Raw genomic sequence first — 25,812 nt, 5'->3', positions numbered from 1 at the left:
ACTGGAACATTTTGCAGAAGGGCAAGTCCCATTCTCCTTTTCAGAGGTAAGGAGCCACGATGGTGTCTTCAAATACATTGCAAAGCAGAAGGAAAACTGGAATTCAAATAGAGATGTTGAGTTGAGGATGTCCAGTAACATTTTGAAGACCATGATTGTAGGTAGCTTTTGCATTAGGCCAGATATAATAATAGAGACGATTTAGGATTAGCAAGCAAACATGCTACTGTACTTTAAAGAAAGTAAAAGCAGTCAATGTGAGTCCATGTGTTGCTCTATGGCTGGTGAATAATGGATACATGAGTTCAGCCTACACAAATTGTGCATCTGATCTCCTTTTTAATATTTTGTCCTTTGACTTGAAAATTACTAGATCTGTGTTTGCCAAATGCTGTAGTTGTATTTGTCTGGAGAGAGGTCTTCTGGTGAGAATCATTGCCATCACCTATTCGCAGCTACTAGAAATGAGGGTGTTCGGGGATTCTTACTTACATGATGTCCCTGGACTCTGCTGTAGTTTTTTTTTTTTAGAACAAGTGATTAATGTGAAAGATGAAGATGCTACTTGGCTGCGTGAAGAGAATTATATTTTTATAATGTTTATAAAACTTAATTTTCTGCAGAAATTGAAGTTTAAGACTTCTAAGCTTCCAAGCAAAGCTTCCCAGAGACTATTAGAGCTTAAACTACTTTATTACTGAATTTAAAGTAGCAATGAAGTATAAGTGATCAAAGCTTATGTGATGACACAGTTACATATAATGCAATAGTCCAAGATATCCATGGCCCAATATAACCAGGGATTTCAGGTACAGAACTAATTCAGATTACCATTCTATTTTTGTTGTCTAGCCAGTTTGACTGCAAAAAATACCAACAAATTAATCTGTTGGAGAAGAAATGGAAATATTGAGTGATATGAATGGGTTAACATGAGATTTGAAGTTCTTTACATTCTGTTGGCATGCATGGTTTGCTTCCAATGCTTATACCTTTTTTAGATGTTTAAACTTTCAAACTCACAGGTTTAAACCACCTTCTTGATGAAAACCGAATTCAAGACTTGTCTCTTCTGTATCAGTTGTTCAGTCGGGTCAGAGGTGGAGTGCAAGTTCTCTTACAGCATTGGATTGAATACATTAAGGTATTGATATATATCCAGGGGCTAATACTGATTTTTTTTTTAATATAATCACTGGGGATTGTCCATAACATTTTTCTTTGTCTAAACAAGTGTTGGAGCTTAGTAATACAACTTTAGTTTTAACAGATGACCTGGGAACTTTTAAACAGCATACATATATGCACCTGAACAACCTCTGAAATTGCACTGGGAATGATACATTGTTTTAGATCAATTGAATATTGTCTAAGGATCGGTCATTTTTTGTTTTGTTTTATATACAGAAAAAACTTGTAATAAGTTCTTTCCTCAACCACTACTAAGCCAAATGTACTTTGTCTACACTTAAAGCATTGCAGTGCTCAGTAATGACGCTACCTAAGCTGGTGGAAGAGCTTCTCCCATTGGCATAGGTACTCCACCTCAAAGAAGTGATAGTGGCGATGCAAGGGGAGAAGTCTTCCATCAACAGAGTGCTGTTTGTAGTGGGGGTTAGCTGGGATAACTGTGTCATTTGTGTGTGGATTTTCTACACTCCTCAATAATGTAGTTATACTAATATAGGCTTGGTCCACACCACCATCTTAAGTGATACTTCAGTTATCATTTTTTTTTAAAGCGTTAACATGTTGGATTACATTAATTTGTTCATAAAAGTTCACTTTAACATTTTAAATCCCAATTTTTATTCATATGAATTATGTGTACCAAAGGAAAAACACTTGCCTATTTCTAGCAATGAAGACTGCATGAATGTATTTTGATTACTTTCATCTGTGCACTAGCATCAAGCGTATTGCCAGGGTAAGAACTTGTCTAAAAGAGCAGTTTGCTGCCAACATCGCGTGTGGGGTTATGTTAGTTTGTTGATGCCTTGTGTTGCACATAGTGCTTTTGGGTTTTTTTCTAACTTTCAGCAATAAATTTAGTGTGTTTCCTGATTAAATGGGAATACACTTTCATACATGCAGCATTTGTATTCTTGTGTGTGTAAGTATAGTGCCACTATCTGTATTGCTCCAGCCTAAACTGAAATTCTCTGATTTCACTGAGTGGTAGATTTAGGGGGGAAAGCTACTTAAAAAGCAAAGGACATACATACCAGATTACAACACTAAAGACCTTTTATTATCTTTCATTTATTCATAGGCAAACTCCCATTGACTTCAGTGTTCAGTGGGCAGATGATTCTGTACCTTTAATAATATTGTCACACAGGCATCCTAATTTTGGTAGGAGAATGCTTTCTTTGTATTACTGTTGTGGTGAAATTGACTTCACTGGGAGTCTTACCTATGTAAGTGTGCAGAAATGAGTTCTTGCAGCATGTAATATTTTGGCTGTATATAATTTGACTATCATCTAAGTGTTGTACCATAAAGTTGGCTTACTATTGTGTTTGCATCTCTTCTGAAATGCAAGTTCTATTATACACTGACTTTCACCAATTTTTTTTTTTTATTATTATTATTATTTATTATTATTATTATTGCTCTCTATCTTGGTATGGCGATTCAAAATATAAAATGCTATCTGAATAGCAAGTACATTCTACCATTTTAATCACTGTGTTAGGGAAGCAAATCATCTAACCTTTGATTTGAAGATTTCATGCAGATCTGGTATTTAGAATTTTGGTTGAAAGATGAATTTTTGTTTTGCAGGCATTTGGTAGCACTATAGTAATTAACCCAGAAAAAGATAAAACTATGGTCCAAGAACTGCTAGACTTTAAGGATAAAGTTGATCATATTATTGATGTCTGCTTTTTGAAGAATGAGAAATTTGTCAATGCTATGAAAGAAGCTTTTGAAACCTTCATTAACAAGAGACCAAATAAACCAGCTGAACTGATAGGTATACTTTTCAGTCCCTCTTCCTACATAGAAACTGTTCTCCTGTGGTGATTTGTTTTTTGTGGGTTTATTATTATTATTATTATTATTATTATTATTATTTTATTAATTTTGGGATTTTTGGTTTTAGACAAACAGATTAGGGGAATGATGGGATTTTACATATGAAATGAGATTTAACAGAAAGCATAACTAGATAGTAGAATCTCCTCCCACAATGTATATTTCTGAAAAAGATTATTAAGATTCCAAAAAGCATTGGATACCGTTGTGAAGTCTGACCCTTTATCATTTCATTGGCTAGGTTGTTTTGTTTTCAGAGGGAGGCAGGGAAACAGTTGAGGGATGTCAATCACTAACAGAGTTTAGGCAAAAGCTTCCCTGATAGTGGAATTAGTTTGGTCTTCAGGAGTCCCCATGTGACACTTCATATGTGCACAGAGCAATGTAGGTAGGTGTCTGCAGCCCGAGCCATTATGGATCCACCAGTCATAAAACCTTCCTGCCTGTCCCCCTCCCTCCCCCCATCAAAGTAAATGGAGCCCCAGTGGCATACAGAAACTCTCACTTTCTTGTGTAATTGAGCCATACCTGTTAAGTTATCTGTTGGACTGTATACATTTGTGGGGGAATATCACTGTCATTTTAGTGGAAATTCACTTGAGTGCCTTAGTTTTCAATTTTCTGCGTTTCAATCATTTTAGCAAGTATTATCCCACCATTTGAAACTGAAACTGGCTGTTGAAATCAGCTATCATGTGCAGTTTTTCTTCCCAAGTTTAAATTTCTCGATCAATTTTAACAGATCTTACTCTGGTGCCCAATGCCTTCTTTTGCTGCTACATTAGCTATACTAAGCTTGGGTCTTTAGTTAAGGACCTTTATGTGATTATGATAGTTACAAGTTTGTGAATTTTCATTGTCTCATATTTAAAGTGGTATCTCACTCATATGAGAAGAGGACCTTGAACTATTGCAATTTAATATTGTTTTCACAGCGTATATGAAAATGCTGTCAGAATGGCACTGCTAAATTTGTTCATAATAATGGCTCATTGTTCTGATTTTCCACAAAGATCTTGTGTTTTGTCACAATTTTAATATAGGTTCATTCTGAATGCACAGCAGACTCAGGTTTTCAATTTCTTTTACCTGTTTTGCTTTTTAGCTAAGTATGTGGATTCAAAACTACGTGCAGGCAACAAAGAAGCTACTGATGAAGAACTTGAAAAAATGCTGGATAAAATTATGATTATATTTAGGTTCATTTATGGTAAGGGTTACAGTTTTGTGTTTAATTATTTTATGTGTAATAATATAATATTTCCTTCCAAGTTGATTCTAGTCTATCTGCCTTTAAAAAGTGTACAGTATCTCCGTGGACTTAGTTTTTCTTCCAGTCATTTAGTTGTAGAGTGCCCATAATGCTCATTTGGTACCTGATTCAAAGCTAATTGAAGTTAACTGAAAAGTTCCCATGGACTTTAGATGGGGCCCATTTAAGAAACCTTTCATTTAAATGTTGCTGTTTTCACAAACAAGTTTTATCTGATTGTTAACGAATCATATCTTTTACATTACAGGAAAAGATGTCTTTGAGGCCTTCTATAAGAAAGATCTAGCAAAGCGGCTTTTAGTTGGGAAAAGTGCATCGGTAGATGCAGAAAAATCTATGCTTTCCAAACTCAAACATGGTGAGTATCTTGCCCTGCTTTTTCCTGTTATCAGTTTAGACCAGTGGCGCCAGCTGGTCGATCTTAGTGGCTTTCCCCATCTATTCTGATCTTTGGTGGCACAGTGGAGTTGCCCCAAGGCAGGCCTCCTACCTGCTGCGTCCCCACACCACTGCTGGAAGCAACCAGTGTGGCCTCATTGGAGTGGGGAGCAGTGGGCTTGGCGCATTGCTCCTGCTTTCAGACACCGCCCCCACAGCTCCTATTGGCCAGAAACAAGGAACTGTAAGAGTCGTGTTAGCAGAGAAGGGCAGCATGCAGAGCCATGTGCCCCCTTGCCTCCCTCTCACAGGGGCATGTTGGCTTCTTCTGGGAGCAGTGTGGAGCCGGGGCAGGCAGTTGGCCTCACTGCACCTACAACTGAAAGCTGCCCACAGGAAGTGCCCTCAGCAGGAGGTCACACGCCCCACCCTTCTCCAAGCCCTAATCTGACCCCTTTCTGAACGCCAACTTGCCCGAGCCCAGAAAAGTGAGTGAGGGTGGGGGGAGAATGAGCAATGGAGAGAGGTGAGGATGGAGTCTGAGGGGTGGGGCCTCAGGGAAAGAGTGGGGTAGATTCCGAGATGCCCTTAATTTCAAAAAGTTATCATGGGCATAAAAAGGCTGGAGACCACTAATTTAGACTATAATTTCTATATTTTTCCCCTTGTCAGGTTTTTATTTTAATGTTGCCTTTTATTTCCTTTAAAAAAAAAAAGGAAAAGTGCATGCGTATGTACGTACGTACACATCTTTTTCTGCACTGCTGTGTTTATATAATTCCATTCTGTTTTAAGGAAACAATTTCATATAAGCAAATATATTAGTACCAGGCATAAGTCACGAATTTAAAGTTCAGACTGATCATCTAGCTCAGGGGCAGGCAAAATAAGGTCCATGGGCCAGATCCAGACCACCAGTCATTTGGATTTACCCCACCATGGGCCTCTTGGGCAGATTCCCTGTCTGCCATGGTCCCACACGCTGCTCAAAGTGGCCAGCTGCTGGGGCCAGCATGTATCTCTGTGAGGTGCACCCCTTGTGGGGAGGGAGGTCTCCACATTCTGTGCCTACCCCCTGAATAGTCCTCGCAGCTCTCATTGGCTGGAAACACACTAGGCCCAGCAGCCAGTCTCTTTGAGCAGCATGTGGGGCTGCAGCAGACAAGCAGCCCTGAGGGTCACAGTGGGCTGCCGGTCAGGAGTCACCTACAGTAAGCACCTCCCGTCCAGAGCCTGCACCTGGCACCCCAAGCCCTTACTCCAGGTCACAACCTTTCCTGCCCCAGGACACAACCCACTGCCCTCTCTCCTGCATTCCTGCCCCAAGTCATAATCTCCTCCTATATCCAGGCTTCCTCCTAGACTGCACTCCCTCTCACACCTCTCCCCCAGGTCAGAACCTTCTCCTACACCCCAGTACCCTTCCCAGATCCCTACCCCAAACTCCCTTCTGCACCCAATCTCAGTCCCAGACCCTGCACTACCTCCATGAATATTGTAGAAAAGTGTGGCTCATGACCAAATTTTTGGAGTAGCCAGCCCCTGCTCCCCCAATCAAAAATGATTGCCCAGCCTTTATCTAGCTTGTACCATTTGGGTCTTTGGGGGTAAATCAGAGGGCATCTAGTACAAAATACTTGTGCTATGAGAACTTAATGTCCTGCTTCTTCCTGGGTCATTGTTTTTATCCAATATAAAGACTCCCAACCCTGTATCATTGCCAGTGAGTTCTTACTGATGGTCGTTCATTGTTTCATAACACAAAATCTGGTGCCTGGTCAGCCAGAATTCCTAAGCTCTAATCCAGGCCCAAATTTAAGGAGATAAAGATGACGCAGGAATTAGGAATGAGATATTTTCTGAACCTGTACGTGTGTGCTGTACTTGAATGGCTCTCTGACATATGGTTTAACCATTTAAAGTGTTGTTTCTTAATTTTTGACTAGCTTTTTATTATAAAAACCTCTTACAGAATGTGGAGCTGCTTTCACCAGCAAGCTTGAAGGAATGTTTAAAGACATGGAGCTTTCAAAAGACATCATGATACAGTTTAAACAGGTATAGTTGTAAAGCCTGCCGTGGCTTGTCTTTTAGTATTTTATTACTTTATGGGTATGTAGGACCTACCCCAGGGGAACTCACTACTACCTGCTTTTAGCTTGAAGGAATCTTGGCCTGTGCAGCACACAGAGACCTGCTGCATCCCTTCCTTCACAATGTAGACACATATGCTGGCCTCAGCAGCTGGTTGCTTTGAGTGGTATGTGGGGGCACAGCAGGCAGGGAACCTACCCAATAGTCATGGTGGGCTGCCAGCTGGGAGCCACCTACAGTAAGTGCCTCTTGGCCAGAGCCTGCACCTGGAACCTCATGCGCTGTGCACTCCTACTCCTTGTTCCTGACGCCACCTGTGTCTGGTAGCACAAGCGCTATCCTTCAGGCCTCACTACCTCTGGAATTCACAATATATAGACACAAATTCTGGAGTCTTCAGAGCATTTCCTGCAATGTCCATCATCTTATCCACTGAACACTCAGAATTACTAGGCCTTGCTGTTCCCAGAGGAGCAGTACACACCTGCTTGTGAGATTCAACTCAAGATCACCAATGTACTTACCTCCACAGCACTTAAATTCATTATGGAAAACATAAATCTCTGTTCTTTGATCAACTTAAGTGGTAGTAAGAATATTGCAAACAAGCAGTTACATATAAAACAAAATCATAACATGCTTTCTACTGACTAAACAATTTATACTCCTTTAGAAAAAAAGCTTACTTCAGCCAAAGTTCTAGCCAGCATATTCAACAAAGCCTGATTGAGGCCTGTTTTTAATAAAGAAAGTTCTGTCCATCTGCTTGCTCAGTGAAGGATGTTAGGGTGTCATCTTTGTGTCCCAACTCCCCAAAATACAACAGAGCAAACCATTGGACTGCATCTGAAGAAAAGGTTTTGCTCCCACCCAACTGCCGTTGTCTTGTTTTATGGGTATTTTGGTGTTTTTTCTCTTCCTGTTGGTATTTCTTAAGTTCCTATAATCTTTCCCTAACATCCAATATGAGACCCAAGGTGAACTATACTTTAATTTACATCTAAACAGACAGAAAATCTGTTGTTCATATTTGCTGGTGATCAGTCCCTTAACCAGTACTGAGCAATAACTGGCCTGTGGGCTGGACATGGTTCACTAGAGTTAGCCCCTGGCATGCCACCACTGCTTTATTTACTTACGCTGCCCAGCTGTGGTCGCTTTTGCAGCTCCCATTGGCCACAGATCAGAGAATATTAGAACTGGAAGGGACCTCAAAATCATCAGGTCTAGTCCACTGCTCACAGCAAGACAAAGCACAATTTAGATCGGGGTGGGCAAATTCCAGCCCACAGGCCGGATCCAATCCATAGGGTTAGTCCCTGGCAGGCCCCCTCCGCTGTTTTCCTGCGTCTCCACAGTTAGTGGATGATCACAGCTCTTGTTGGCTGTGAATCACCATTTGCAGCCAATGTGAGCAACAGGAAGCAGTGTCCCAGGCCACACTGCTTCCTGCTGCTCGCATTGTCCGCGAACAGCAGTTTGCAGCCAACGAGAACTGCAATTGTCCAATGCCTGCAGAGGCACAGGAACTAACCTTGGTGAACTGCTGCCATTATATTGCCCACCCCGATCTAGATCGTCCCTAATAAGACTGAGACACTGCTTCCTACAGCTCTCCTTGGCCAGGAAAGGTGATCCATGGCCAATGGGAGCTGCAAGTGGTTGTACCTGCAGAGGTGCAGGTAAATAAAATGACAGTGGCTCACTAGGGGCTAACCATGGTGAACTGCTTCTGGTTTATTGCCCACCCTTGCCCTAGACACAGACCTTCAAAACAATTTTCAGTGTAGATATACATGCATTTTGAGAGATCCTGTTGAATAGCATGACATTGACTTGTATTTAATACTCTGAACAAGAATGTACATTGCAAACCCAAGAGATACCTATAACCCTACTGTACTTCTTGCCAGTTGGCATTGGGGGGCTTTGGGGTCACAGTGTGTTATGGCCAAAATGTTTTGTTTAAATATATAGAATATGTCCTAGTTGTAAATTATTTCCTTACTATTTGAACTTTACTCCTTCAGAAGACACAGAGAATAATGTGTACTTGCAGGGTGCAGTTTTTAATGTGTTTCTTTTTTGTACAAAAATCCGTGGGAGGGCATGGTTTTTCAAAGGCAAAATGCAGTTGGAAGCACAACTCCTACTGAAAAGTCAGTCGGCAAGTATTCAATATCCTACTAAATACTCCAATCCTGTTTGTGCCTTTGTAGAATCTTCCACTTTAGTTTACTCTTTGATTTCAGACTTATTAGTATTAGTATTGACTAATAACAGAGGAAAAATCAGCAGAAAATGTACCTATAGTGGGAAATACATTGAAATAAATAAGCAAACTTGTTGAATGTGTACCTTGAACAGCATTACAAGCTGATGAGCCAAGAACTAATGGATGGAGTATACCACAACTTAGTTGTGTTTCTGGATCTGCCAATGATTTGGTGTGTTGACATTAAATAACTTTAACTTTTGCAAATTCTTGGCTTCAGTTTCTCTCTCTCTCTCTTTTTTTTTTTTTTTTTTTTTTTTTTTAAAGAGTCTCCTACTCACAATGGTGGTATAAGGGTTTCTTTGTGCTGTTTGTAAAGTGCTTTGAGAGCCTCTGCAAGATGCTGTCATACTCGTTCTAATACTCATGTCATTAACTGGCATTCTGTGCAGAGAATATATAATGAGGTTATTTGCATTCTGTGCAGACATGGCACTGATAATGCCAGTTTAACTTCCTGGTAGTTTTACCTGTAAGAATAAGGAAACAACACAACTTTTTCAAAATGCTTTTGTTTCTCTACACAGTATATGCAAAATCAGAATGTACCTGGCAACATTGAACTAACAGTGAACATCCTGACTATGGGTTATTGGCCAACCTATGTGCCTATGGAAGTCCACTTACCACCAGAGGTAAGGATAACTTTGCTGCACTTTGCATACAGAAGTAGAACACTTCTTACTTGAAGCTTGCCATTAGTTAACATTTAATGTTTAACTGCCTTTCGAATAAAGGGTTTAGGAATATAGCCACTTTTTAAAATAGATCAATCTTCAGGACATAAGTATGTGGTTAACATCTTTTTTTAAAAATAAAACCTTAATGTGTTTTTTGTATCTAAACTTAATTCTTCCTTAAACTGTTTTATTTTAATTTATTTAAGTTTTTAAATAAATGGAATTCAAAGTGGAGTTTTTCTTTTCTTTCCTGTTCTCTAGATGGTAAAACTTCAAGAGATTTTCAAAACCTTTTACCTGGGAAAACACAGTGGTAGGAAACTTCAGTGGCAATCAACACTAGGTCACTGTGTGCTAAAAGCAGAATTTAAAGAGGCAAGTACTTGGGTCTCTAGGTTATTTTCTGCTGTGGTATTCATGAAATCTGGCTTTTGTCAATTTTGAGGTACTTTGTAATAGTGGATGCCTCTAGGAAAAATTTATGCAGTATGGTTAATATTTAGCATTGGTAATAGCCACCTTGAATATATCTTAATATAATGACTGTGTGGTACCATCTAGATTGGGTAGCTCCTGCAATGGCACCAAAGTATTGCGTGTGAATGAATCTGGGTATCTGGTCTTGGATGGTATAATTCTGTCTTCTGTCATAGATAAATTACAGGAATTTTACTTTTTTCTACTTTCAGACCTATACATTAAGTATATATACCATATTTGTAGTTGTTGGGAACAAACTGTCTAAGACTGGTGCTGTATTTCATAGTTAGCACATAGTGGCTAATAATATTCCTTTTCAGACTCATGAGCTGAGTAAAATGGATAGCTTTCCTTCAGGCTTAGTTTTCATTTGAATTAATGTACAACACATGAAGAATAATTTTTTACTTTCTTTTCAAGAAGACTTAGTAACATCTGGTCATTTCAACCTCAACAGGGAAAAAAAGAGCTTCAAGTCTCTTTGTTCCAGACACTGGTGCTACTTATGTTTAATGAAGGAGAGGAGTTCAGTTTAGAGGAGATAAAGCAAGCTACTGGGATAGGTCAGTATTAAATGCAGTTAATGGTGTCTGAATACTGTTGTCTAAAATACTAAACAGTTTGTTTATGTTTTAGAGGATGGAGAGTTAAGGAGAACACTCCAGTCATTAGCTTGTGGCAAAGCTAGAGTACTGACTAAAAGTCCAAAAGGCAAAGATGTGGAAGATGGTGATAAATTTACATGCAATGATGATTTCAGACACAAACTCTTCAGGATAAAGATCAACCAAATCCAGATGAAAGAAACGGTATGGGTTTGGGGTTTGTTTTCTTTCAATTGCTGCCCTCTTGCCCTTTCTCCTGATCCATAGTTTGATTATTTTTGCATGTGTTAAAAATACAGTAAATTTTCTTTGTCCAGTGTTGGGTTTGCATATTTGGTCACCTTCATGAAGTATGCAGGTGTACTTTGTGTGGCAAGTGAACCATAGGGTTTAAATTTAAATTTGCAAACAAAATCAGATTCCCTTGCAAATATCCTATTAATCCAGTCTCATGATCTTCCCATATTTCTAGGAATGTGACAGACTTTAAATAGAACTTGTAGTTTGTGCCATTTACCTTTTTATTTTCTGAAGCTGTACTAAATAAAATGTTTGCAAACTGCTATGGCTTAATCTGATTAGATTACATGGGAATAAGAGAATTCAGAGCCTTCATTGAAATTTTGTTTTCTATATTATGGCTAGGTGTTAACTTGTCACTGGATTCCTCCTAATATCAGAAACAAACTATTTTAATCACCTGTATGAGCGTGTTTCTCTTTGTAGACAGCCTTCCAAAAAGGACTTTAGAAGGAAGTCAGACAAATATTTGACACCAAAAATGCTGTGGTATATGTGCAGCTGTCTATAGGTCAGATAACCAGAAAAGGATTACTTTGACTATTTTAGTGTGCTTTTTAAAACTTCTTTTTAAACTGCTCATCCAGGTAGAGGAGCAGGCAAGCACTACAGAGAGAGTATTTCAGGACCGGCAGTACCAGATTGATGCTGCAATTGTGCGAATCATGAAGATGCGCAAGACTCTGAGCCACAATTTGCTTGTGTCAGAGGTGTACAACCAGCTTAAATTCCCAGTAAAGGTAAATTTCTGATTTTCTTTTGTTTTATAAGTTATGGTCCCTTACTATACTTTCTCCTAATTGGTGTTATTGGCTTTGTCTATACTTACCGGAGGATCGACACTCCGGCAATCGATCTTCTGAGGTTCAGTTTAGTGGATCTAGTAAAGACCCACTAAATCAAATGCTGAGGATGCCCCTGTCAACTGCAGTACTCCTCACAGTCACAAGGTGTAAGGGAAGTCACCACCTCCCATTGTGGGGCCACCTCATAAAATCGATGAAAGGTGTATCAACTCCAGCTATGCAATTGTTGTAGAAAGAATTGCATAACTTATATTGATTTTTCTCTGCCAGTGTAGATCTGGCCACAGAGATCTGTCAAATAAATAATACAGCCAGTGAAATACTCTTATTTGGAAGGGAAGCTATTACTTCTAGGAATTTTGTTAGATGTGCCAGTATTGGTGCTGCTTCCCAACTGCTTAGTTCAAACTTCTCTATAAAGAAGAGACCACCATATACCTAATACAACTTTTCAGACAAATAGTTCTGGCTAACACTTTGTGGAAATTAAGATTTAAAAACACCTTTAGCTGATGGTTGTTTGAAACAATGACCAAGATACCTGTATCCATAGTGAGAGATCCATCCAAGTTCATATTGAATTCGGATCTTAGTTTGCGAATAAACGTGTACATAACTTGTTTCATTCTTAAGCCAGCTGTAACTTCTGGTATTCTCCAGTGCAAGAAATGTAAAATAGAAAGTATTGCTACTTTCTTCTGTAGCTTTCTTGAAAACACCAAGGTTGAGGCTTATGAGTTAAACATTCACATCCCTACCAGGCACGCTCTTTCTCCCTTGTTCATGATGGGGGTTTTGCCTTGCAGCAGCCTAGATATATTGCAGTAGCCTAGCATTAAGCAATATGCTTCCAAATGTACAAAGTACATCTCTGTTACTGGGTGAGAGCATGGGTCAGAAGCATTTTTTGTTTTGTTTTGTTACAAAATACCTTTTTATGATCTAATTTAGAAAATACGCAAGCATTACATTATGGGCAGTATGTTTGCCTGAACTCCAGTTTTAATGGGGCTTTCTGTTTGACAATCAGGCTTTGGCTTTTTATTTCTGTGAAAAACATTTTAGATCTATCATGCTTTTGTACTTACAGAAATGCCATGGAAAATCCTTTAATTGATCAATAAGATATTTAAGTATTCAGGTGGTAATTTGAAAAGTGTGTTGATGTAATGTTGAAGTAGAAGGAATTGAGTGATCAGAAACTTTGTAAAGATGTCTGCAAAAAAAAAAAAAAAAGAATACTGATGATCTGCATTATTTTACAGCCTGCTGACCTTAAGAAGAGAATAGAATCCTTAATTGACAGGGACTACATGGAAAGAGACAAAGAGAACCCAAACCAGTACAACTATATTGCATAAACATATGTTGGCCTTTGTTTTTCTGCACATTTGGTGTATACTAAATTGCCGGTGGATAAACTAGCCTGTTGATCCCATTATTTGACTTTTTATACTACCGAGGAATGAATGAAAGCGGTGTAATGGAAAAGTATAGTAGAGTGAACTTTTTTCAGTGGTTAACATGCCCATTTAAAGAGTACTATTTACATTTTAAGAAGAATGCTGTTGAACTCTTTGCATGTTATTTAGTATGATGTGCAGAAAACTGTAAGAAAGTACCTGGTCTTTGTGATTCCATTTGTCTCTGAGTCTGAAGAGGAGTCCCTTGGTATATGGCTAATGTTCTTTTACACTTGTATGAAGCAGAAGGTTAATTAACATACAGAAGAGAGCCTTTAAAATGCTTAAACTGCATGCAAACTTTTAATTTACTGTACAGAATACTGGATATATCTATCAAATAGCAAAATGACCAATGATTTTGATTCACTCCTATTTGGATTTCACCCTTGGGGCTGGATAATAATTACCAAGTCAAGTTATGCTTATTATGTAGAAAACATCTTCTCTTCCAATTCAGACAAAATGTAAATGAATTCGTAACAGCATAAAATGATTTGTAAGGTTACAGAATATGTGCCATTCTTTAAATAACTGTGCTATAGTAAAACTCTAAACAAGCTTAGACTTGTATTTATATGGTTTACCCCAAAATGTAAAGTATTTGCTCTCTTCTTAATATAAAACAGCAGCAACAGAAACTCAGTTCTTACTAGCCATGGGCAGGAGAGTACAACTCTCTGCAACAGTACTCAGCAAAAAATGTATTTTAAAGTGAGGCAAAAAGCAACTGTTTTTGCCAAAAACAACAACAACAACAACCCTACATGAATAAAAATTACAAATGGATTTTAATACTATTTTTCTTTGCAACAACCTAAATGGCTTGAACTTCATCTTAGGTTTAGAAAGGGTGAGAATCTTATAGACGTGTCCTGCCTTGTATTGCTTTTAGGTATTAACTCAATCCAACCTAAAGCTTTAAGAACTCAGCCCTGGACAGTAGCAGGCTTTGCTTCCAAGAGCCCAAAGTCTACCTCTCATACAGAAAGATACTTAAATATTACTTTAAGACACCTAGATCCTGTTTTCTTCGTTTACATGAGCATTATTTGGATCTTTATGAAACCTGGGAGTAAAAAATTGCTTGAATACAGAGACTCACCAAACAGTGCTTGACATTTTTGCAACAGGAACCTTTTTTTCTCTAAGCAGAATATTTCAAGATCATAAAGTGGCAGCATAAGTTATTTTTTCCAGTTTTTACAGATATTTGAACACTCCTCTGCACATCATCTGGTCAGTCATCTAGTTTCAGCCATGCTGCATAGCAGGATGAAGACTCTGATCCACTTTCAGGCATCTACATCCCTGAGAAATGCCAGACAACCCTTGGAGGCAAGAAAATGTTACTTTATTTAAAAATAATAATAATGGCCTTTCCTTAACCTGTCTGATTGGCACTCACCTATTCTTAATCTATTCTTTTGTCAATTTAAGGCCCTGTGGAATACATAATCCCTATAGTGAGTGTGTGAGCACATATGTATGGTATAAGTTGTCTCAATTTTTTTCCTCAAACTTTTTACCAAAAGTGCTCACTTGATAGAAGAAAAGAAGGTAGCTTGTCCCAAATAAACAGTACCGCTTATTTCTTATCCTTCCCTCAAAGCTGACTTCCTGTAAAATGTGCACAGCTCTCCACATGAGCCATAGTAAAAAACCTGTTAGTTTTTTTGCCTACTTGTTTGTTGTCATTCTGATCCAGTGAGAGACATTCAGAGCCACCTTTACCTTCAAGAGGGATAATTTTTCCAGGCGGGTGTTTCTTGCTGGAGACTGCTTTGGCAGGGAGTCAGACAAGCCTTTAATTATTAGCTCACAATCAGAGAGCCACTAGGGAGAGTATAACAATGAAATTAAGATCATGGCTTTTCTATATTATTTTTAAATTTCTTTCAGTATCAGTTGCATTGTGTGTCTCTTCTCCATGTATGTGGGGATTCTTTTCTCTCTAGGATATTGTTGGGGGAGGGGCATCAAAAGGTTCCCTTTTAGGGAAGGATGGAAACCAACATATTTGACTGCCCCTGCTCCAATCTGTTGCAGCAGTTAAATACAACCAAAGCCACATATTGAAAAATGAGATGGTTAGACTCTCTAATTAGATGGGTGTTAAATTTCAACTATAATTAGCCAGAAGATTTTGTGAGGGTTTTTTGTTTACTTTGATAATTCCATTTATTTCAACATGTAAATGCAGAGACTATTGTGTAGGAAATTCATGTCCTAAATTGTCATCATGCTTCAAAGATTTGACACTGAAAACCAAATTAACCTTTTCACTTGGAGTTCAGCTATTCAAGTAACTCAATGAATGGCTTATGAGAATGCTGGCTAAACTAGATACTGAAGAAAAGCAGGGGAAAGTATGTCCTCATATCCCTTTATTTACCACACTGGCATATCCCCCAACAAATTGTTCATTTCTTCTCTAGTGGTTTTTGCTCCTGGTTAGTGACAAAGCTGTAGCCAAGATTAGCATCCAGCTATACTTGCTGGGATCATGTGCCTGCCTATTGAGCCACAATATTAATTTTGTTTTAGTGGGCTTGGACCACAACTCATTTGGCTATTGAACAGATTGTCTGTCTGGCCACATTTTTAATCCTGACTCTTGCATGCAGTTTATAGCAGACTTGTTCATAAGAAAATGCAGTTTATTCTTAGAAGTATATATTTTAGGTTTTTAATCTTTATACCCATAAATGGACTTTTTTTTTGTCTTGGCTGGTTTAAAAAAAGTGACCATTTTGTTTAAATGCTGTAATTGCGAAAGTGTTGTAAACATTGTTTTGTTCTATAGTTCACACAAAGGTGCCAAAGTAAATAGTTAATAAGAGACCTAACAAATTTGTTAAGTTGCTTTAGCTGTGGTTTATATTTTGATCTAATGCTCATTTTTGTCACAGTATTTTTCATTTCCCTAAACATATCATTTGCCCTAATGCTTTCTTTTAAACAATGTTTTATTTGTGCATCTAAAAAAAAGTTGAAATGCCACTGTTTTTTAGTGATTTCATATAATAGGAAGAGTATTTTCTTTGAAAAGTTACAGTAAAGTTGTAAGAGTACAGCAGCATTCAAAAAAATGTAATATACTTTTTGTATAACAATTCTTCAGAAGTATGTCTGGAGTGGGAAAAAACTAACCCTGTTACTTTTAAAAAGCCTCTTCACTCGGCCACTAGACTATAAAATTGTGCTTGTTTACTGCATCAAAATGTTATAGTTATGCAGATTTGCAAATGGGGCATGTCACCTTTGCGTCCTCTAATGCAAAAAGCAAAACCTTTTTAATGTTTCATAACAAGTCTAAAATGGGTACAGAGAGTCTTTGTTAAGTTGGTAAATAATGTAAATATATGTCCTTTCAAAGAGTGAGTCTGTTATCTAGGTATTTTGTGTCATTTAATAAATATTAAACAGTTTTGTGTTGATAAACTCTTATTTGTGTGTGTGGTGTGTCTTTTTAATCAGACTTGCACATATTGGTGTGCTACTGTGTTTTAACACTCCCTTTAATATCTTTGGGAGGTATTTTGATAACAAGATTTTTGCTGTCTTCCTGATTTCATCAACCTTTTGTTGAGGTATCCTGCTCACTTGGGTTTCCATTCTTTGATTCACTTTTTGTTTTAAACATTGTTTTCTGAGAATTTTAAACCATCTATACCAGCCTAATGGCCTGCTCCAAACCCTATTAAATACAGTGACTTCACTGAGCTTAGAATCAGGCCCAGAATACACCGGAGTACTAAAAACTGTACTAAAGTATTGAATAGGGCTTGCTGCCTGTTTTCACAATATAGAACCCAAATACAAGGTTCCTAGGCTAGACTGGGGAATGACTCTTGAGAAAGAAATGGGTGAAGCTAGCCTTAAATCAGTGTTTCTTGTCTTATGTGAGAACTTGCTTGGATTCATTGTAGAGCTTAATCTGAAATATGAAGGACACTTTTGAAAGTACACATTGATACTTACTTCTGTATTGATGCTGGGCCACCCTTATGGTGTGTTGTGCCATCTGAAATTTGGTGCTTCTTGGGAAAACTTGTTACAAGCATAGGACTTGTCTGTGCAGACTTCACTACAGTGATGCTCTCCTCTCACAAAGCAAGCCCCGCTGATGTCAAAGGGTAAATAAGGGTTTGCTAAATCAGCTGCTTTTACAGTGAAGGCATGAGGCATATGTTTTGAAAATATATTATGGCAGGCTTGAACAGTTTGGCAGCTTGGAGCAAAGCAAGTCACTCATTCTTCGTGCAATGCTCTATGCTGAAAACTAGGATGTACTGCAAGAACAGCAAGCCTGAATGATAATGCTGAGATGCCGTCTAAGAAGTTAATGCTACTTACTCAATGTGCATTCTCTATGTGAGTATAAGCTGTTCTTGTGCATTTGGAAAGGTAAATCTAAAGGTAAAAGTTGCATGCAGTGCCCTCAGACACATCCACCTTCCTTCCATATGCTGTAAGACACCTGGTACTTAATATATTGTTTTAGCCTGAATCTGCCTTCATGTAACAAAACCTTTGGGCTAAAGTGATAGTTCTTCAGGCTTTCCATAACCTTATCGGTGTAGCTGGTATTATGAGAAGAAAGCGTGGTCCTGAATTGCACTGAAATTTCAGACTGCAGAGCCAGGGTTAGTGGCCCCTATGCTGTAGTGCTGAATTTGTGTTCCCAACAAGGTCTAGTCCTTACAGATCCAATCAGGTCCTAGTTAACATGGCTATGAGGCCAGACTGCTTCTGTGACCAGCCACAAGGTTTCCAAGAAGCCTGGGTCAGACTCAGTTCCTGCAGTTCTCTGTCAAGCCCCTGAGGCTACAGATGTTTGAGTGAAGAGCCATGTTACTGGATCTGACTGTCATGTTTCTAGAAGTATGGTCAAGAGACAACTCAGCCATGCCCAGCAGTACTATACCTTGTGCTTTCTGATTATTGGAAGCTTGTGGAAACCCCACAGTTGCAGATCAGGGTCAGTTCCACCTTCTGCTTCTGGATTCAGAAAGATGGAATTGATCCGTCTGCCAGAATCTGAGCTGGCAGCTCCTTTGGTTCCATCTACCACAGCACCAAACAAGAAGCACAGAGACAAAACGTCTGCTGTTACCAAAGCTGGCTCCTGTGCCAACAGTTGGATCTGTCTGATTCTGACAGGACTGGTACGGTGACAAAGTGGATGTCTGTTCCACCTCTGACTTCATAATAAAGGAGATATACAGTTGGGGAAAATGTTGGATCTGAGATTGTCCATGTCTTTGAATCTATCATTGGTTCCTGGCCAGTCTCAGCTACATCTTCTGTTCCAGAGAGTTCTAGACTGATGACTGCCCAAGTTCATCTTCCAGCTCCACTTGATTCATCAGTTCTGAGTGGAGGAAACAGTTTCCAAAAGGAGACATGTTTCCCTAGTTCCACATTCTTCATCATCCACTGTTAGGAAGAAAAGCTCAGAGGTTGCTATTGGTCTTCCTCCAGAATTCTTTCCTCCTCTGGACTCTGATGGAGACTCCCAAGACCTGGATCTCACGCCTACATTCAGACCTGCTACTACCCTTAGTACAGTCTTAGTAAAGATCTTTACTGGGAAGAAGACAAAACAAGAATATAGCGATTGTGGCTTGTTTTGAAACACTTGCCTGCAGAATGCGGATCATATATGTTTCCTGCACCCTGGTTCTGGGGAGATTGGCAGTCCTGGGGTTCATGGCTGTATTGGGAGGCCACTTCAGCAATTTTTCAGTTATCCTTCAATCACATGGAGAAGGAAATGTTTTATCTGTTAAAGATCTGACAATCCCAAAATCCGTGGGCCCAGCTCCTGATCCATCTACTTTACCAACAGAGATGCCCAATAAAATGTCTAAAGGAGAAGGTGAAGCGGTAGTGCCTCTGTTTGAACAGAAACATTCCAAAATGGTTTATGAGCCCATCTTATCCCCAGGTGAACAGGTAGGAGTGGCTTTGGACTCCTTCCCCTTCTGAGGATGCTACACAGTTCCACAATTTGGTCGATCGTATGCGGTCCCTTTTAAAATCTTCTTACAGTGCCTGCAGAAAAGACATGTGGTGTTTAATATCGCTGATGCTACTTCATCATCCATTGGTATTAGGTTGGTTAATTATCAGGTGGTCACTACCTGTTCCATTTTCTATCTGTCAGCTGCTGGTCTTCTGCACCAGAGGTCAGACTTGAAATATGCCTTTCCTGTGATCCATCTACTATATATTTGAGAGCGTTCAGTTTGTGTGTCAATTATCTGTGTGTTTATCTGTCTGAGAGACCGTTTGTTCAAGAACTCATCCTAAATGGTAAGAGCTAGGACTCCAAATATGTATCTTCATCCTCTTATCATAACTTAAAGCAAGGTCAGGGTTTGGCTGTGCCAGGACAATGGGATGTGCGTGGAATGTGATTTGTTTCTCATCAAATGGAAAGGGAGGAGGCGAGACAGCAGCAACAGTTATACTTATGAATGATCACAAGGGGGCAGCAAGCATATGGGACAATTGTAACACAGAATGACCATGGGAGCAGCTGCTGGCCAGGAACACAATCCTTGCCACTGGCTACCCCAGGAGTACAACTGGCAGCACATCCACCACCCACCCCAGGCTGGCCCCTACCATGCAGCCCCTGCAGAGCATCTGCTGCCCTGAGCCGTTCCCAGGGAGCTCCCACACTCTGAAAACCTCCTCACTGCCCCCAACCTTGACTCCTACACTCACCGACCTCCTGCCCTGAAAGACCCGAGCAACACTGGGTAAGTCTTCTAGTAAGGTAATGAGAAAGATATATACTATTTACGTAGGATTTTTTCCAAACTTAAAAATAATGTACAGCTGTCCCTATTTTTTACAGGACCTAAACAAAATAGAAACACAAGATGCTTTGCACAGCCTTTTTTTTTTCCCCCCCTTCCTAGATGTTTCTTTTGCTTTTTAGGTTATTTTTTTAGACTTGCTAGCCACTAAGTTTACTGTGGAAAAATAATATTAACAAACATACAAATATCTTTTTTTTTTTTTTTCACAGCAGACTTACTCTGCCTCAGGAAGCCTAAAGACAACTTAAGCCTTAGATGGGTAGGTTGGTATGGAGGCATGATAAACTTTGGGTCAGATCCTACCACCTCTTAGCCAGAGCACAGAGCCTGGAGAAGCCACGTGGATACAGCCTGCCATTTTAGACCTGAATCCTGACTGCACCAGCCCCAGGAAGGTGGGCAGCTCCCTGGATGCTTTTTCATCCAACTTTGGGGTTCCACAATTGGGTCCTGCCCCCCGGCAAAGCCCCAAAGCCACTGCATTGTTCCCACTCCCATCACCAGGCAGGAGGCTGTGGTAGCAAGAAAAGCCCCTGTGGCCACATTTGAGAAATGCTGTCCTCAAGAAGGAAGAGCTATGTGGAGTCCATGTGCTGCCTGTGCTCCACCTCACCCTGAGTGCTAGCTGTGCAGTTCCCATTAGCCAGGAGTCACAACCAATGGAAACGGGGGGAGGGGGAAGGTGCCTGCAGACAGAAGCAATGCACATAGCTGCCTAGCTGTGCCTCCAAGTCGTAGCAGCAAGGGCATGTTGTCACTTGTGGAGATTGCCCAAGGTGAGTACTGCTTGGACCTAGTGCCCTACCCCTTGCCCTAAGCCCCCTCCTGCACCCAAACTCCTTCCCAGAGCCCATCCACCACACCTCCTTTCACATCCAAACTCCCTCTCCAAGACCATCCCCACTCTATCTCCACACTCTGAACCCCTCAGCCCCATTCTGGAGCCCCACTCCTGCACCCCAAAAAACTCATCCCTGGCCCTGCCCCAAAGCCTGCACCCCCAGCTGGAGCCCTCACCCTCTCGCACACTATCTTCCCATCTACATCCTGAACCCCTCATTTCTGACTCACCCTGGAACCTGCCCTCCCATACTAATCACTTTCCCTCGCTGCAGAGAAGCCGGCACCCTCCATCGCTGTCTCCAGCGTGCAGACCAGGCTTTTCTTGCCTACCCCTGGGGTAGAGCAGCTGGGGGCTGCCGGGTTGGTCCCACAGCACCGCTCCGGACCAACCCGGCAGCACCCCAGCTGCTCTGCCCCAGGCATCCTGATTCAGCTGCTGCTGGTCAGTTTCAGCAGCGGCTGAATCAGGACGCCTGGGGCAGAGCAGCTGGGGTGCTGCTGGGTTGCTCCAGTACAGCCAAGGAGCCGCGCTACTGGAGCAACCCAGCAGCACCCTAGCTGCTCTGCCCCAGGCGTCAGCCACTGCTGAAACTGACCAGCGGCTGACTACAGGAAGCCCAGGCAGCTGACTTGGGGACGCCTGGGTTTCTTAAGTTGAATCTGTATGTAAGTCAGAACTGGCATCCAGATTCAGCCGCGGTTGAAACTGATCAGTTTCAGCAGCGGCTGACGCCAGTTCCGACTTACATACAGATTCAACTTAAGAACAAACCTACAGTCCCTATCTTGTACGTAACCCGGGGACTGCCTGTACTGCAGAGCTCACAGCCTGGGTAAGCGTGTAACCGCTGAGATGTTCAGCGATTACATGGTTATCCTAATCACAGGTTTTCACATCCTAACTCTATAAACATGCTGTGCCCAGAACAGATCTATACTGAAACTGATGCTGAAAAAGACATGAACGAATCACAAGACCTGGGTGCCATTTTATTTAAAGACTGATAATAAATCGCTATGGCCTCAAGGAGAATCAGACAGGTAATGCAATCAAGTTTAAAAGGATCAGCTACTGATTACTCAGTTATACAGCTCCCCATGTTGAAATATTGTCTGACACACACACACCCTTATCATTCTAGTCAGCTCTCACAAATCATGTCCCCATAGTTTCAGAAAAATTCTACTTCTGAGCCTGTTCCTTTTTGCTGGAAGTTTGGGGTTTTGGTGTTTTGAGGTTTTTTTGTGGGTTTTTGTTTTTTGTGCAGCATGATGTAGTTTCTCATTAAAATGCATCAGGTGACAGCCAGAGTCTTGACTAATCATTTTCATTAAGGTGATTTGAATTTAATTGTGTGGTTGACTGTTCCTGCCTCTTTCAGACAATCTACATTACTTACTACTATGGTTATTAAGAAATTGCTTTAAATATACCAATATGGCAGTCCAGACCTTTCAAGATCTAATTTTTTTCCTAATGTTAAAAAGCTAATGCTTTCATGCAGAATCCTCATAATGGTAACATCCTAGTGGATATTATCTGATCTTGATTAAGCTGTTGTCCAGACGATAGCCAAATCCACATTGCATAGCCTGCATACTGAACCACGAATTTGGCCTCAATGGGAAAAGAAATATTCCTGAAGTGGCTGCAATAATGCAGAGGTGTCTGTGTCTGATGTCTCTCTATTGTGCATATCCATAATCCCCTCTTTCTTTTCCCTTCCAGGGTACAGACTCCTTGTTATTGTTTTGTTTTTTGTATGCCAGGATTAGCTCTAGGCAGAAGAGGCTTAAAGTAAAAGTCAAATCAAATGACTAAACTTACCAGGATAACTGTGATAACCATTGCATTTCATGTATATTATCTCTCCTTTATTGGCGGCTTGTATATTCCAACACTAGAACTGTATGGCTACGTCTAGACCGGCATGATTTTCCACAAATGCATTTGCAGACAAGAACGTCTAGATTGGCACGGACGCTTTTCACTTTTTGTGGAAAAGCGTCTGTGCCAATCTAGATGCGGTTTTGCGCAAGAAAGCCCCTTCGCCATTGGGGCTTCTTTGCGCAAAACAGTTTTTAGCTGTCTACACTGTCTACTCTTGCGCAAAAACCTTTCTGGAAAAGGGCTTTTGCCCGAACAGGAACGTCAAAGCATTTGAACAAGAAGCACTGATTTCGGACAGTAGAACGTCAGTGCTTTTGCGCAAAATCAAGCGGAAAAACTTGCCAGTCTAGACGCAGCCAAAATCTTCTGAACATTTGGTAGGATGTTCCAAACCTCCATTCTGAAAATTCAATACATCATGGAGCACAAATGCACTGCCACATAGAAATATCCCATTTGTTAATTTCAAATCACACTGTCCCAATGGGAAATGTCTCATTAAATCTGGATCAAGTGGCCATCAACCAGGACTTCCCTAAATCATACCAAATGCACATGAAGTCTTTCTCGATACAGTCAAATGCAATTTTTTTACTTACTCCTCATCTGCTATCCCCTACTCCTTGGTTGTAAATAATTGATCATATAGGCCTGAGCCTTGATGTCTAAAGTCAATGGGATTCACCACCAATGTCATCAAATCAAGAAGAAAACTATTCATGTTGGAGCCACTAGGCTTGTTCCTTCCCCCCACCCCTATATCACCTTCTAAGAAAATTGCAGAGGAATCAGCCAGAAACTCCAGCTGGTAAGAAAAGTAGGTTTATCAATTTTGATTGGACACATTCCTGGAGGTTTCATGTGATATTTAATGAAAGATTAATATCGAATTTTCGGAGGCTCCAGGACATTCCTAGAGGGTTGGCAACCATAAATGCAAGCCAAAGCAGCGATCTTGGGACATTCCAAGAACTTTTTATAGTTTTGATTAGATAGCCTGGCTGCTCCAACCTCCTCATCCCTCCACAGAGTCTTTTCATCCTGAGCCTCTTCTTCCCTACCTTATCTCCTTTGTCCCTTTCCCTTCATCTTATCTTCTCTTTGTTATTAAACCCTCCCCCCCCCCGAAAAAAATCACAGCTCTAACATGCCATTTGCTGCTATCGCAGTCTTCATTCTGCTGATGTATTCTATGCATTCCTTCACTCTGTTACGTCTTGTCTATTTGGATTGTAAATCCTTTGGGGCATGTACTGTGTTGCTCTGTTAGTACTTGGCACAATAAAGAACTAGTCTTGATTGGCTCTTAGACACCAGGGTAATAAACAGAATTAAGAGTAAGTACTCATCAAAGGCTGGATCCTGTAAGGTCCTCGATTCCTATTCCCTTCAGCAGGCCGAGAAAGTATTCTGCACCTTTCTGGATAGGCACCCTAAGTCTGACCCTCACCAATAAACCTTGCCATCATGCTTGAGGAATAAAAATGGGTGTGGGTTTACAAAATCAACCTGACAGTTTTTGTTAAAGGGAGGATTTATTTTGTCCCTTCCACGGTGGTGGGGAAAGGTTTGGGACTTGCCAGAAAGAACTGTCATGCAGACTCCATACCAGCCCTTTTGGGGCCAGAGAGAATGCCTTGAAACCCAGCCATTGCTAGTAGGATCAAGATAGCTAGAGTCAGATGAGTGAGAGAGAGAATGAAGATGCTGTTTAGAATATGCAAATGTCCGCTGTTCCAGACTATACCCAACACTTAAATGGTGCTGAATGGTAAGTGAAAGCCCTGAATACTGCAGACCAAATTCATCTCTGGACACAACTCCATTAGCCTCACTGGAGCTTGCATTAATTTACACCAGGGTAGAATCTATCCCTGTGTTTCCACAGGCCAGGCTTACAGAGGTCCTCCCAGACTCTACATTTAGGAGCTGGGACCTACAGAGATTTTCCCATGGGGCTGTCTCATCATTATCACTACAACTAACAGAAATTTGCAACCACAGACCCAGAGCAGCCATCAGTATCTCTTGTTTCAGAGTGTGACAGGAAAATAAGTTAACTAAGACACAGTCTGTATTTTTGTACTGTGTGTGGGCTTGTCATTTTTATTAAGACAAATTAAATCCTGTTCCCTCTCCCACTTACTTTAATGCAAGTTTTGCCACTGACCTCATTGGGAGCAGGATTGGGCCCTTCAGTTGGGTGAGCAAAATTATCTATCCCACAATTCTCAGGCTTGAACTGTCTCATTTTTCTCTTGCTTGAAACAGCCAACAGGACATACTAAGAAGCAGTTTCAGCCAACCTCAGAATGCACAAATGATAATGCACAAATGCACGTGATAAGCTCATAATGAGATGAGGTGACATCACAGTCAGTCTTACAAAGGGCGTTCTTAAAATTAAAGGAGACACTGTTAAGGGGGCATTGGTAGGTTAAAAATGAGATATATGTTAAGAAATCCCTTACCTGTTTCTAATCATACCCTGGCATATTTGGTGATAAGCAAATCTTCTTAACATTTGTTAAGTTTTAATAATCTATTTGGTCACTTCTATGAATCTGCTAAACTCAGACAATAAAACAGGCTGTTATCAGGTTCATTTTAGTTTCTGCTGAATTCCTGGTCCTGCTCACGTTCTGGTTCTGATGTACTAAGTAAAGGCTGTCGTGTAGAATACAAATGTCACAAGGAAACATTTAAATTCACATGCATTTAGGAATTAATCCAAAGGCCCTGAAGTAAAGCTCCAATTGATTTAAAAAAAAGGAGCATTCCAGAACACAGACTGCTACACATATATTAACCAAATGACCCCCTTTCTTTAGTGGCTCCAGGTTAAT

General features: G+C 40.4%; 1 protein-coding gene and 1 long non-coding RNA gene across 4 annotated transcripts in view; one reads left to right on the top strand and one right to left on the bottom strand.

Annotated features, from left to right (window-relative positions):
* CUL4B (cullin 4B) overlaps positions 1 to 16,846 on the top strand; it is a 44,198-nt gene extending 27,352 nt beyond the window's left edge. For all 3 annotated transcript variants that reach the window (XM_025180874.3, XM_025180876.3, XM_006115399.3), the window contains 11 exons: positions 1,026 to 1,144; positions 2,788 to 2,980; positions 4,148 to 4,252; positions 4,563 to 4,673; positions 6,666 to 6,751; positions 9,590 to 9,697; positions 10,004 to 10,117; positions 10,680 to 10,785; positions 10,859 to 11,031; positions 11,715 to 11,867; positions 13,199 to 16,846. In XM_025180874.3, coding sequence (XP_025036659.2) covers positions 1,026 to 1,144; positions 2,788 to 2,980; positions 4,148 to 4,252; positions 4,563 to 4,673; positions 6,666 to 6,751; positions 9,590 to 9,697; positions 10,004 to 10,117; positions 10,680 to 10,785; positions 10,859 to 11,031; positions 11,715 to 11,867; positions 13,199 to 13,294 — 1,364 coding nt within the window. In that variant the 3' untranslated portion in view covers positions 13,295 to 16,846. The remainder of the gene's footprint in view (positions 1 to 1,025; positions 1,145 to 2,787; positions 2,981 to 4,147; positions 4,253 to 4,562; positions 4,674 to 6,665; positions 6,752 to 9,589; positions 9,698 to 10,003; positions 10,118 to 10,679; positions 10,786 to 10,858; positions 11,032 to 11,714; positions 11,868 to 13,198) is intronic.
* On the bottom strand, positions 13,306 to 25,529 carry LOC142831249 (uncharacterized). Its single transcript, XR_012906926.2, has 2 exons — positions 25,137 to 25,529; positions 13,306 to 14,727 (listed from the first exon to the last, which is right to left on the bottom strand). It is a non-coding gene; the product is annotated as an uncharacterized LOC142831249 (long non-coding RNA).
* Positions 25,530 to 25,812: the final 283 nt, after the last annotated feature.

Source organism: Pelodiscus sinensis, chromosome 13 (genome assembly GCF_052426305.1).
Source record: "Pelodiscus sinensis isolate ZL-2025 chromosome 13, ASM5242630v1, whole genome shotgun sequence".
In the NCBI taxonomy this organism is placed as follows: Eukaryota; Metazoa; Chordata; order Testudines; family Trionychidae; genus Pelodiscus; species Pelodiscus sinensis.
This window is presented reverse-complemented; position numbering and strand designations above follow the sequence as displayed.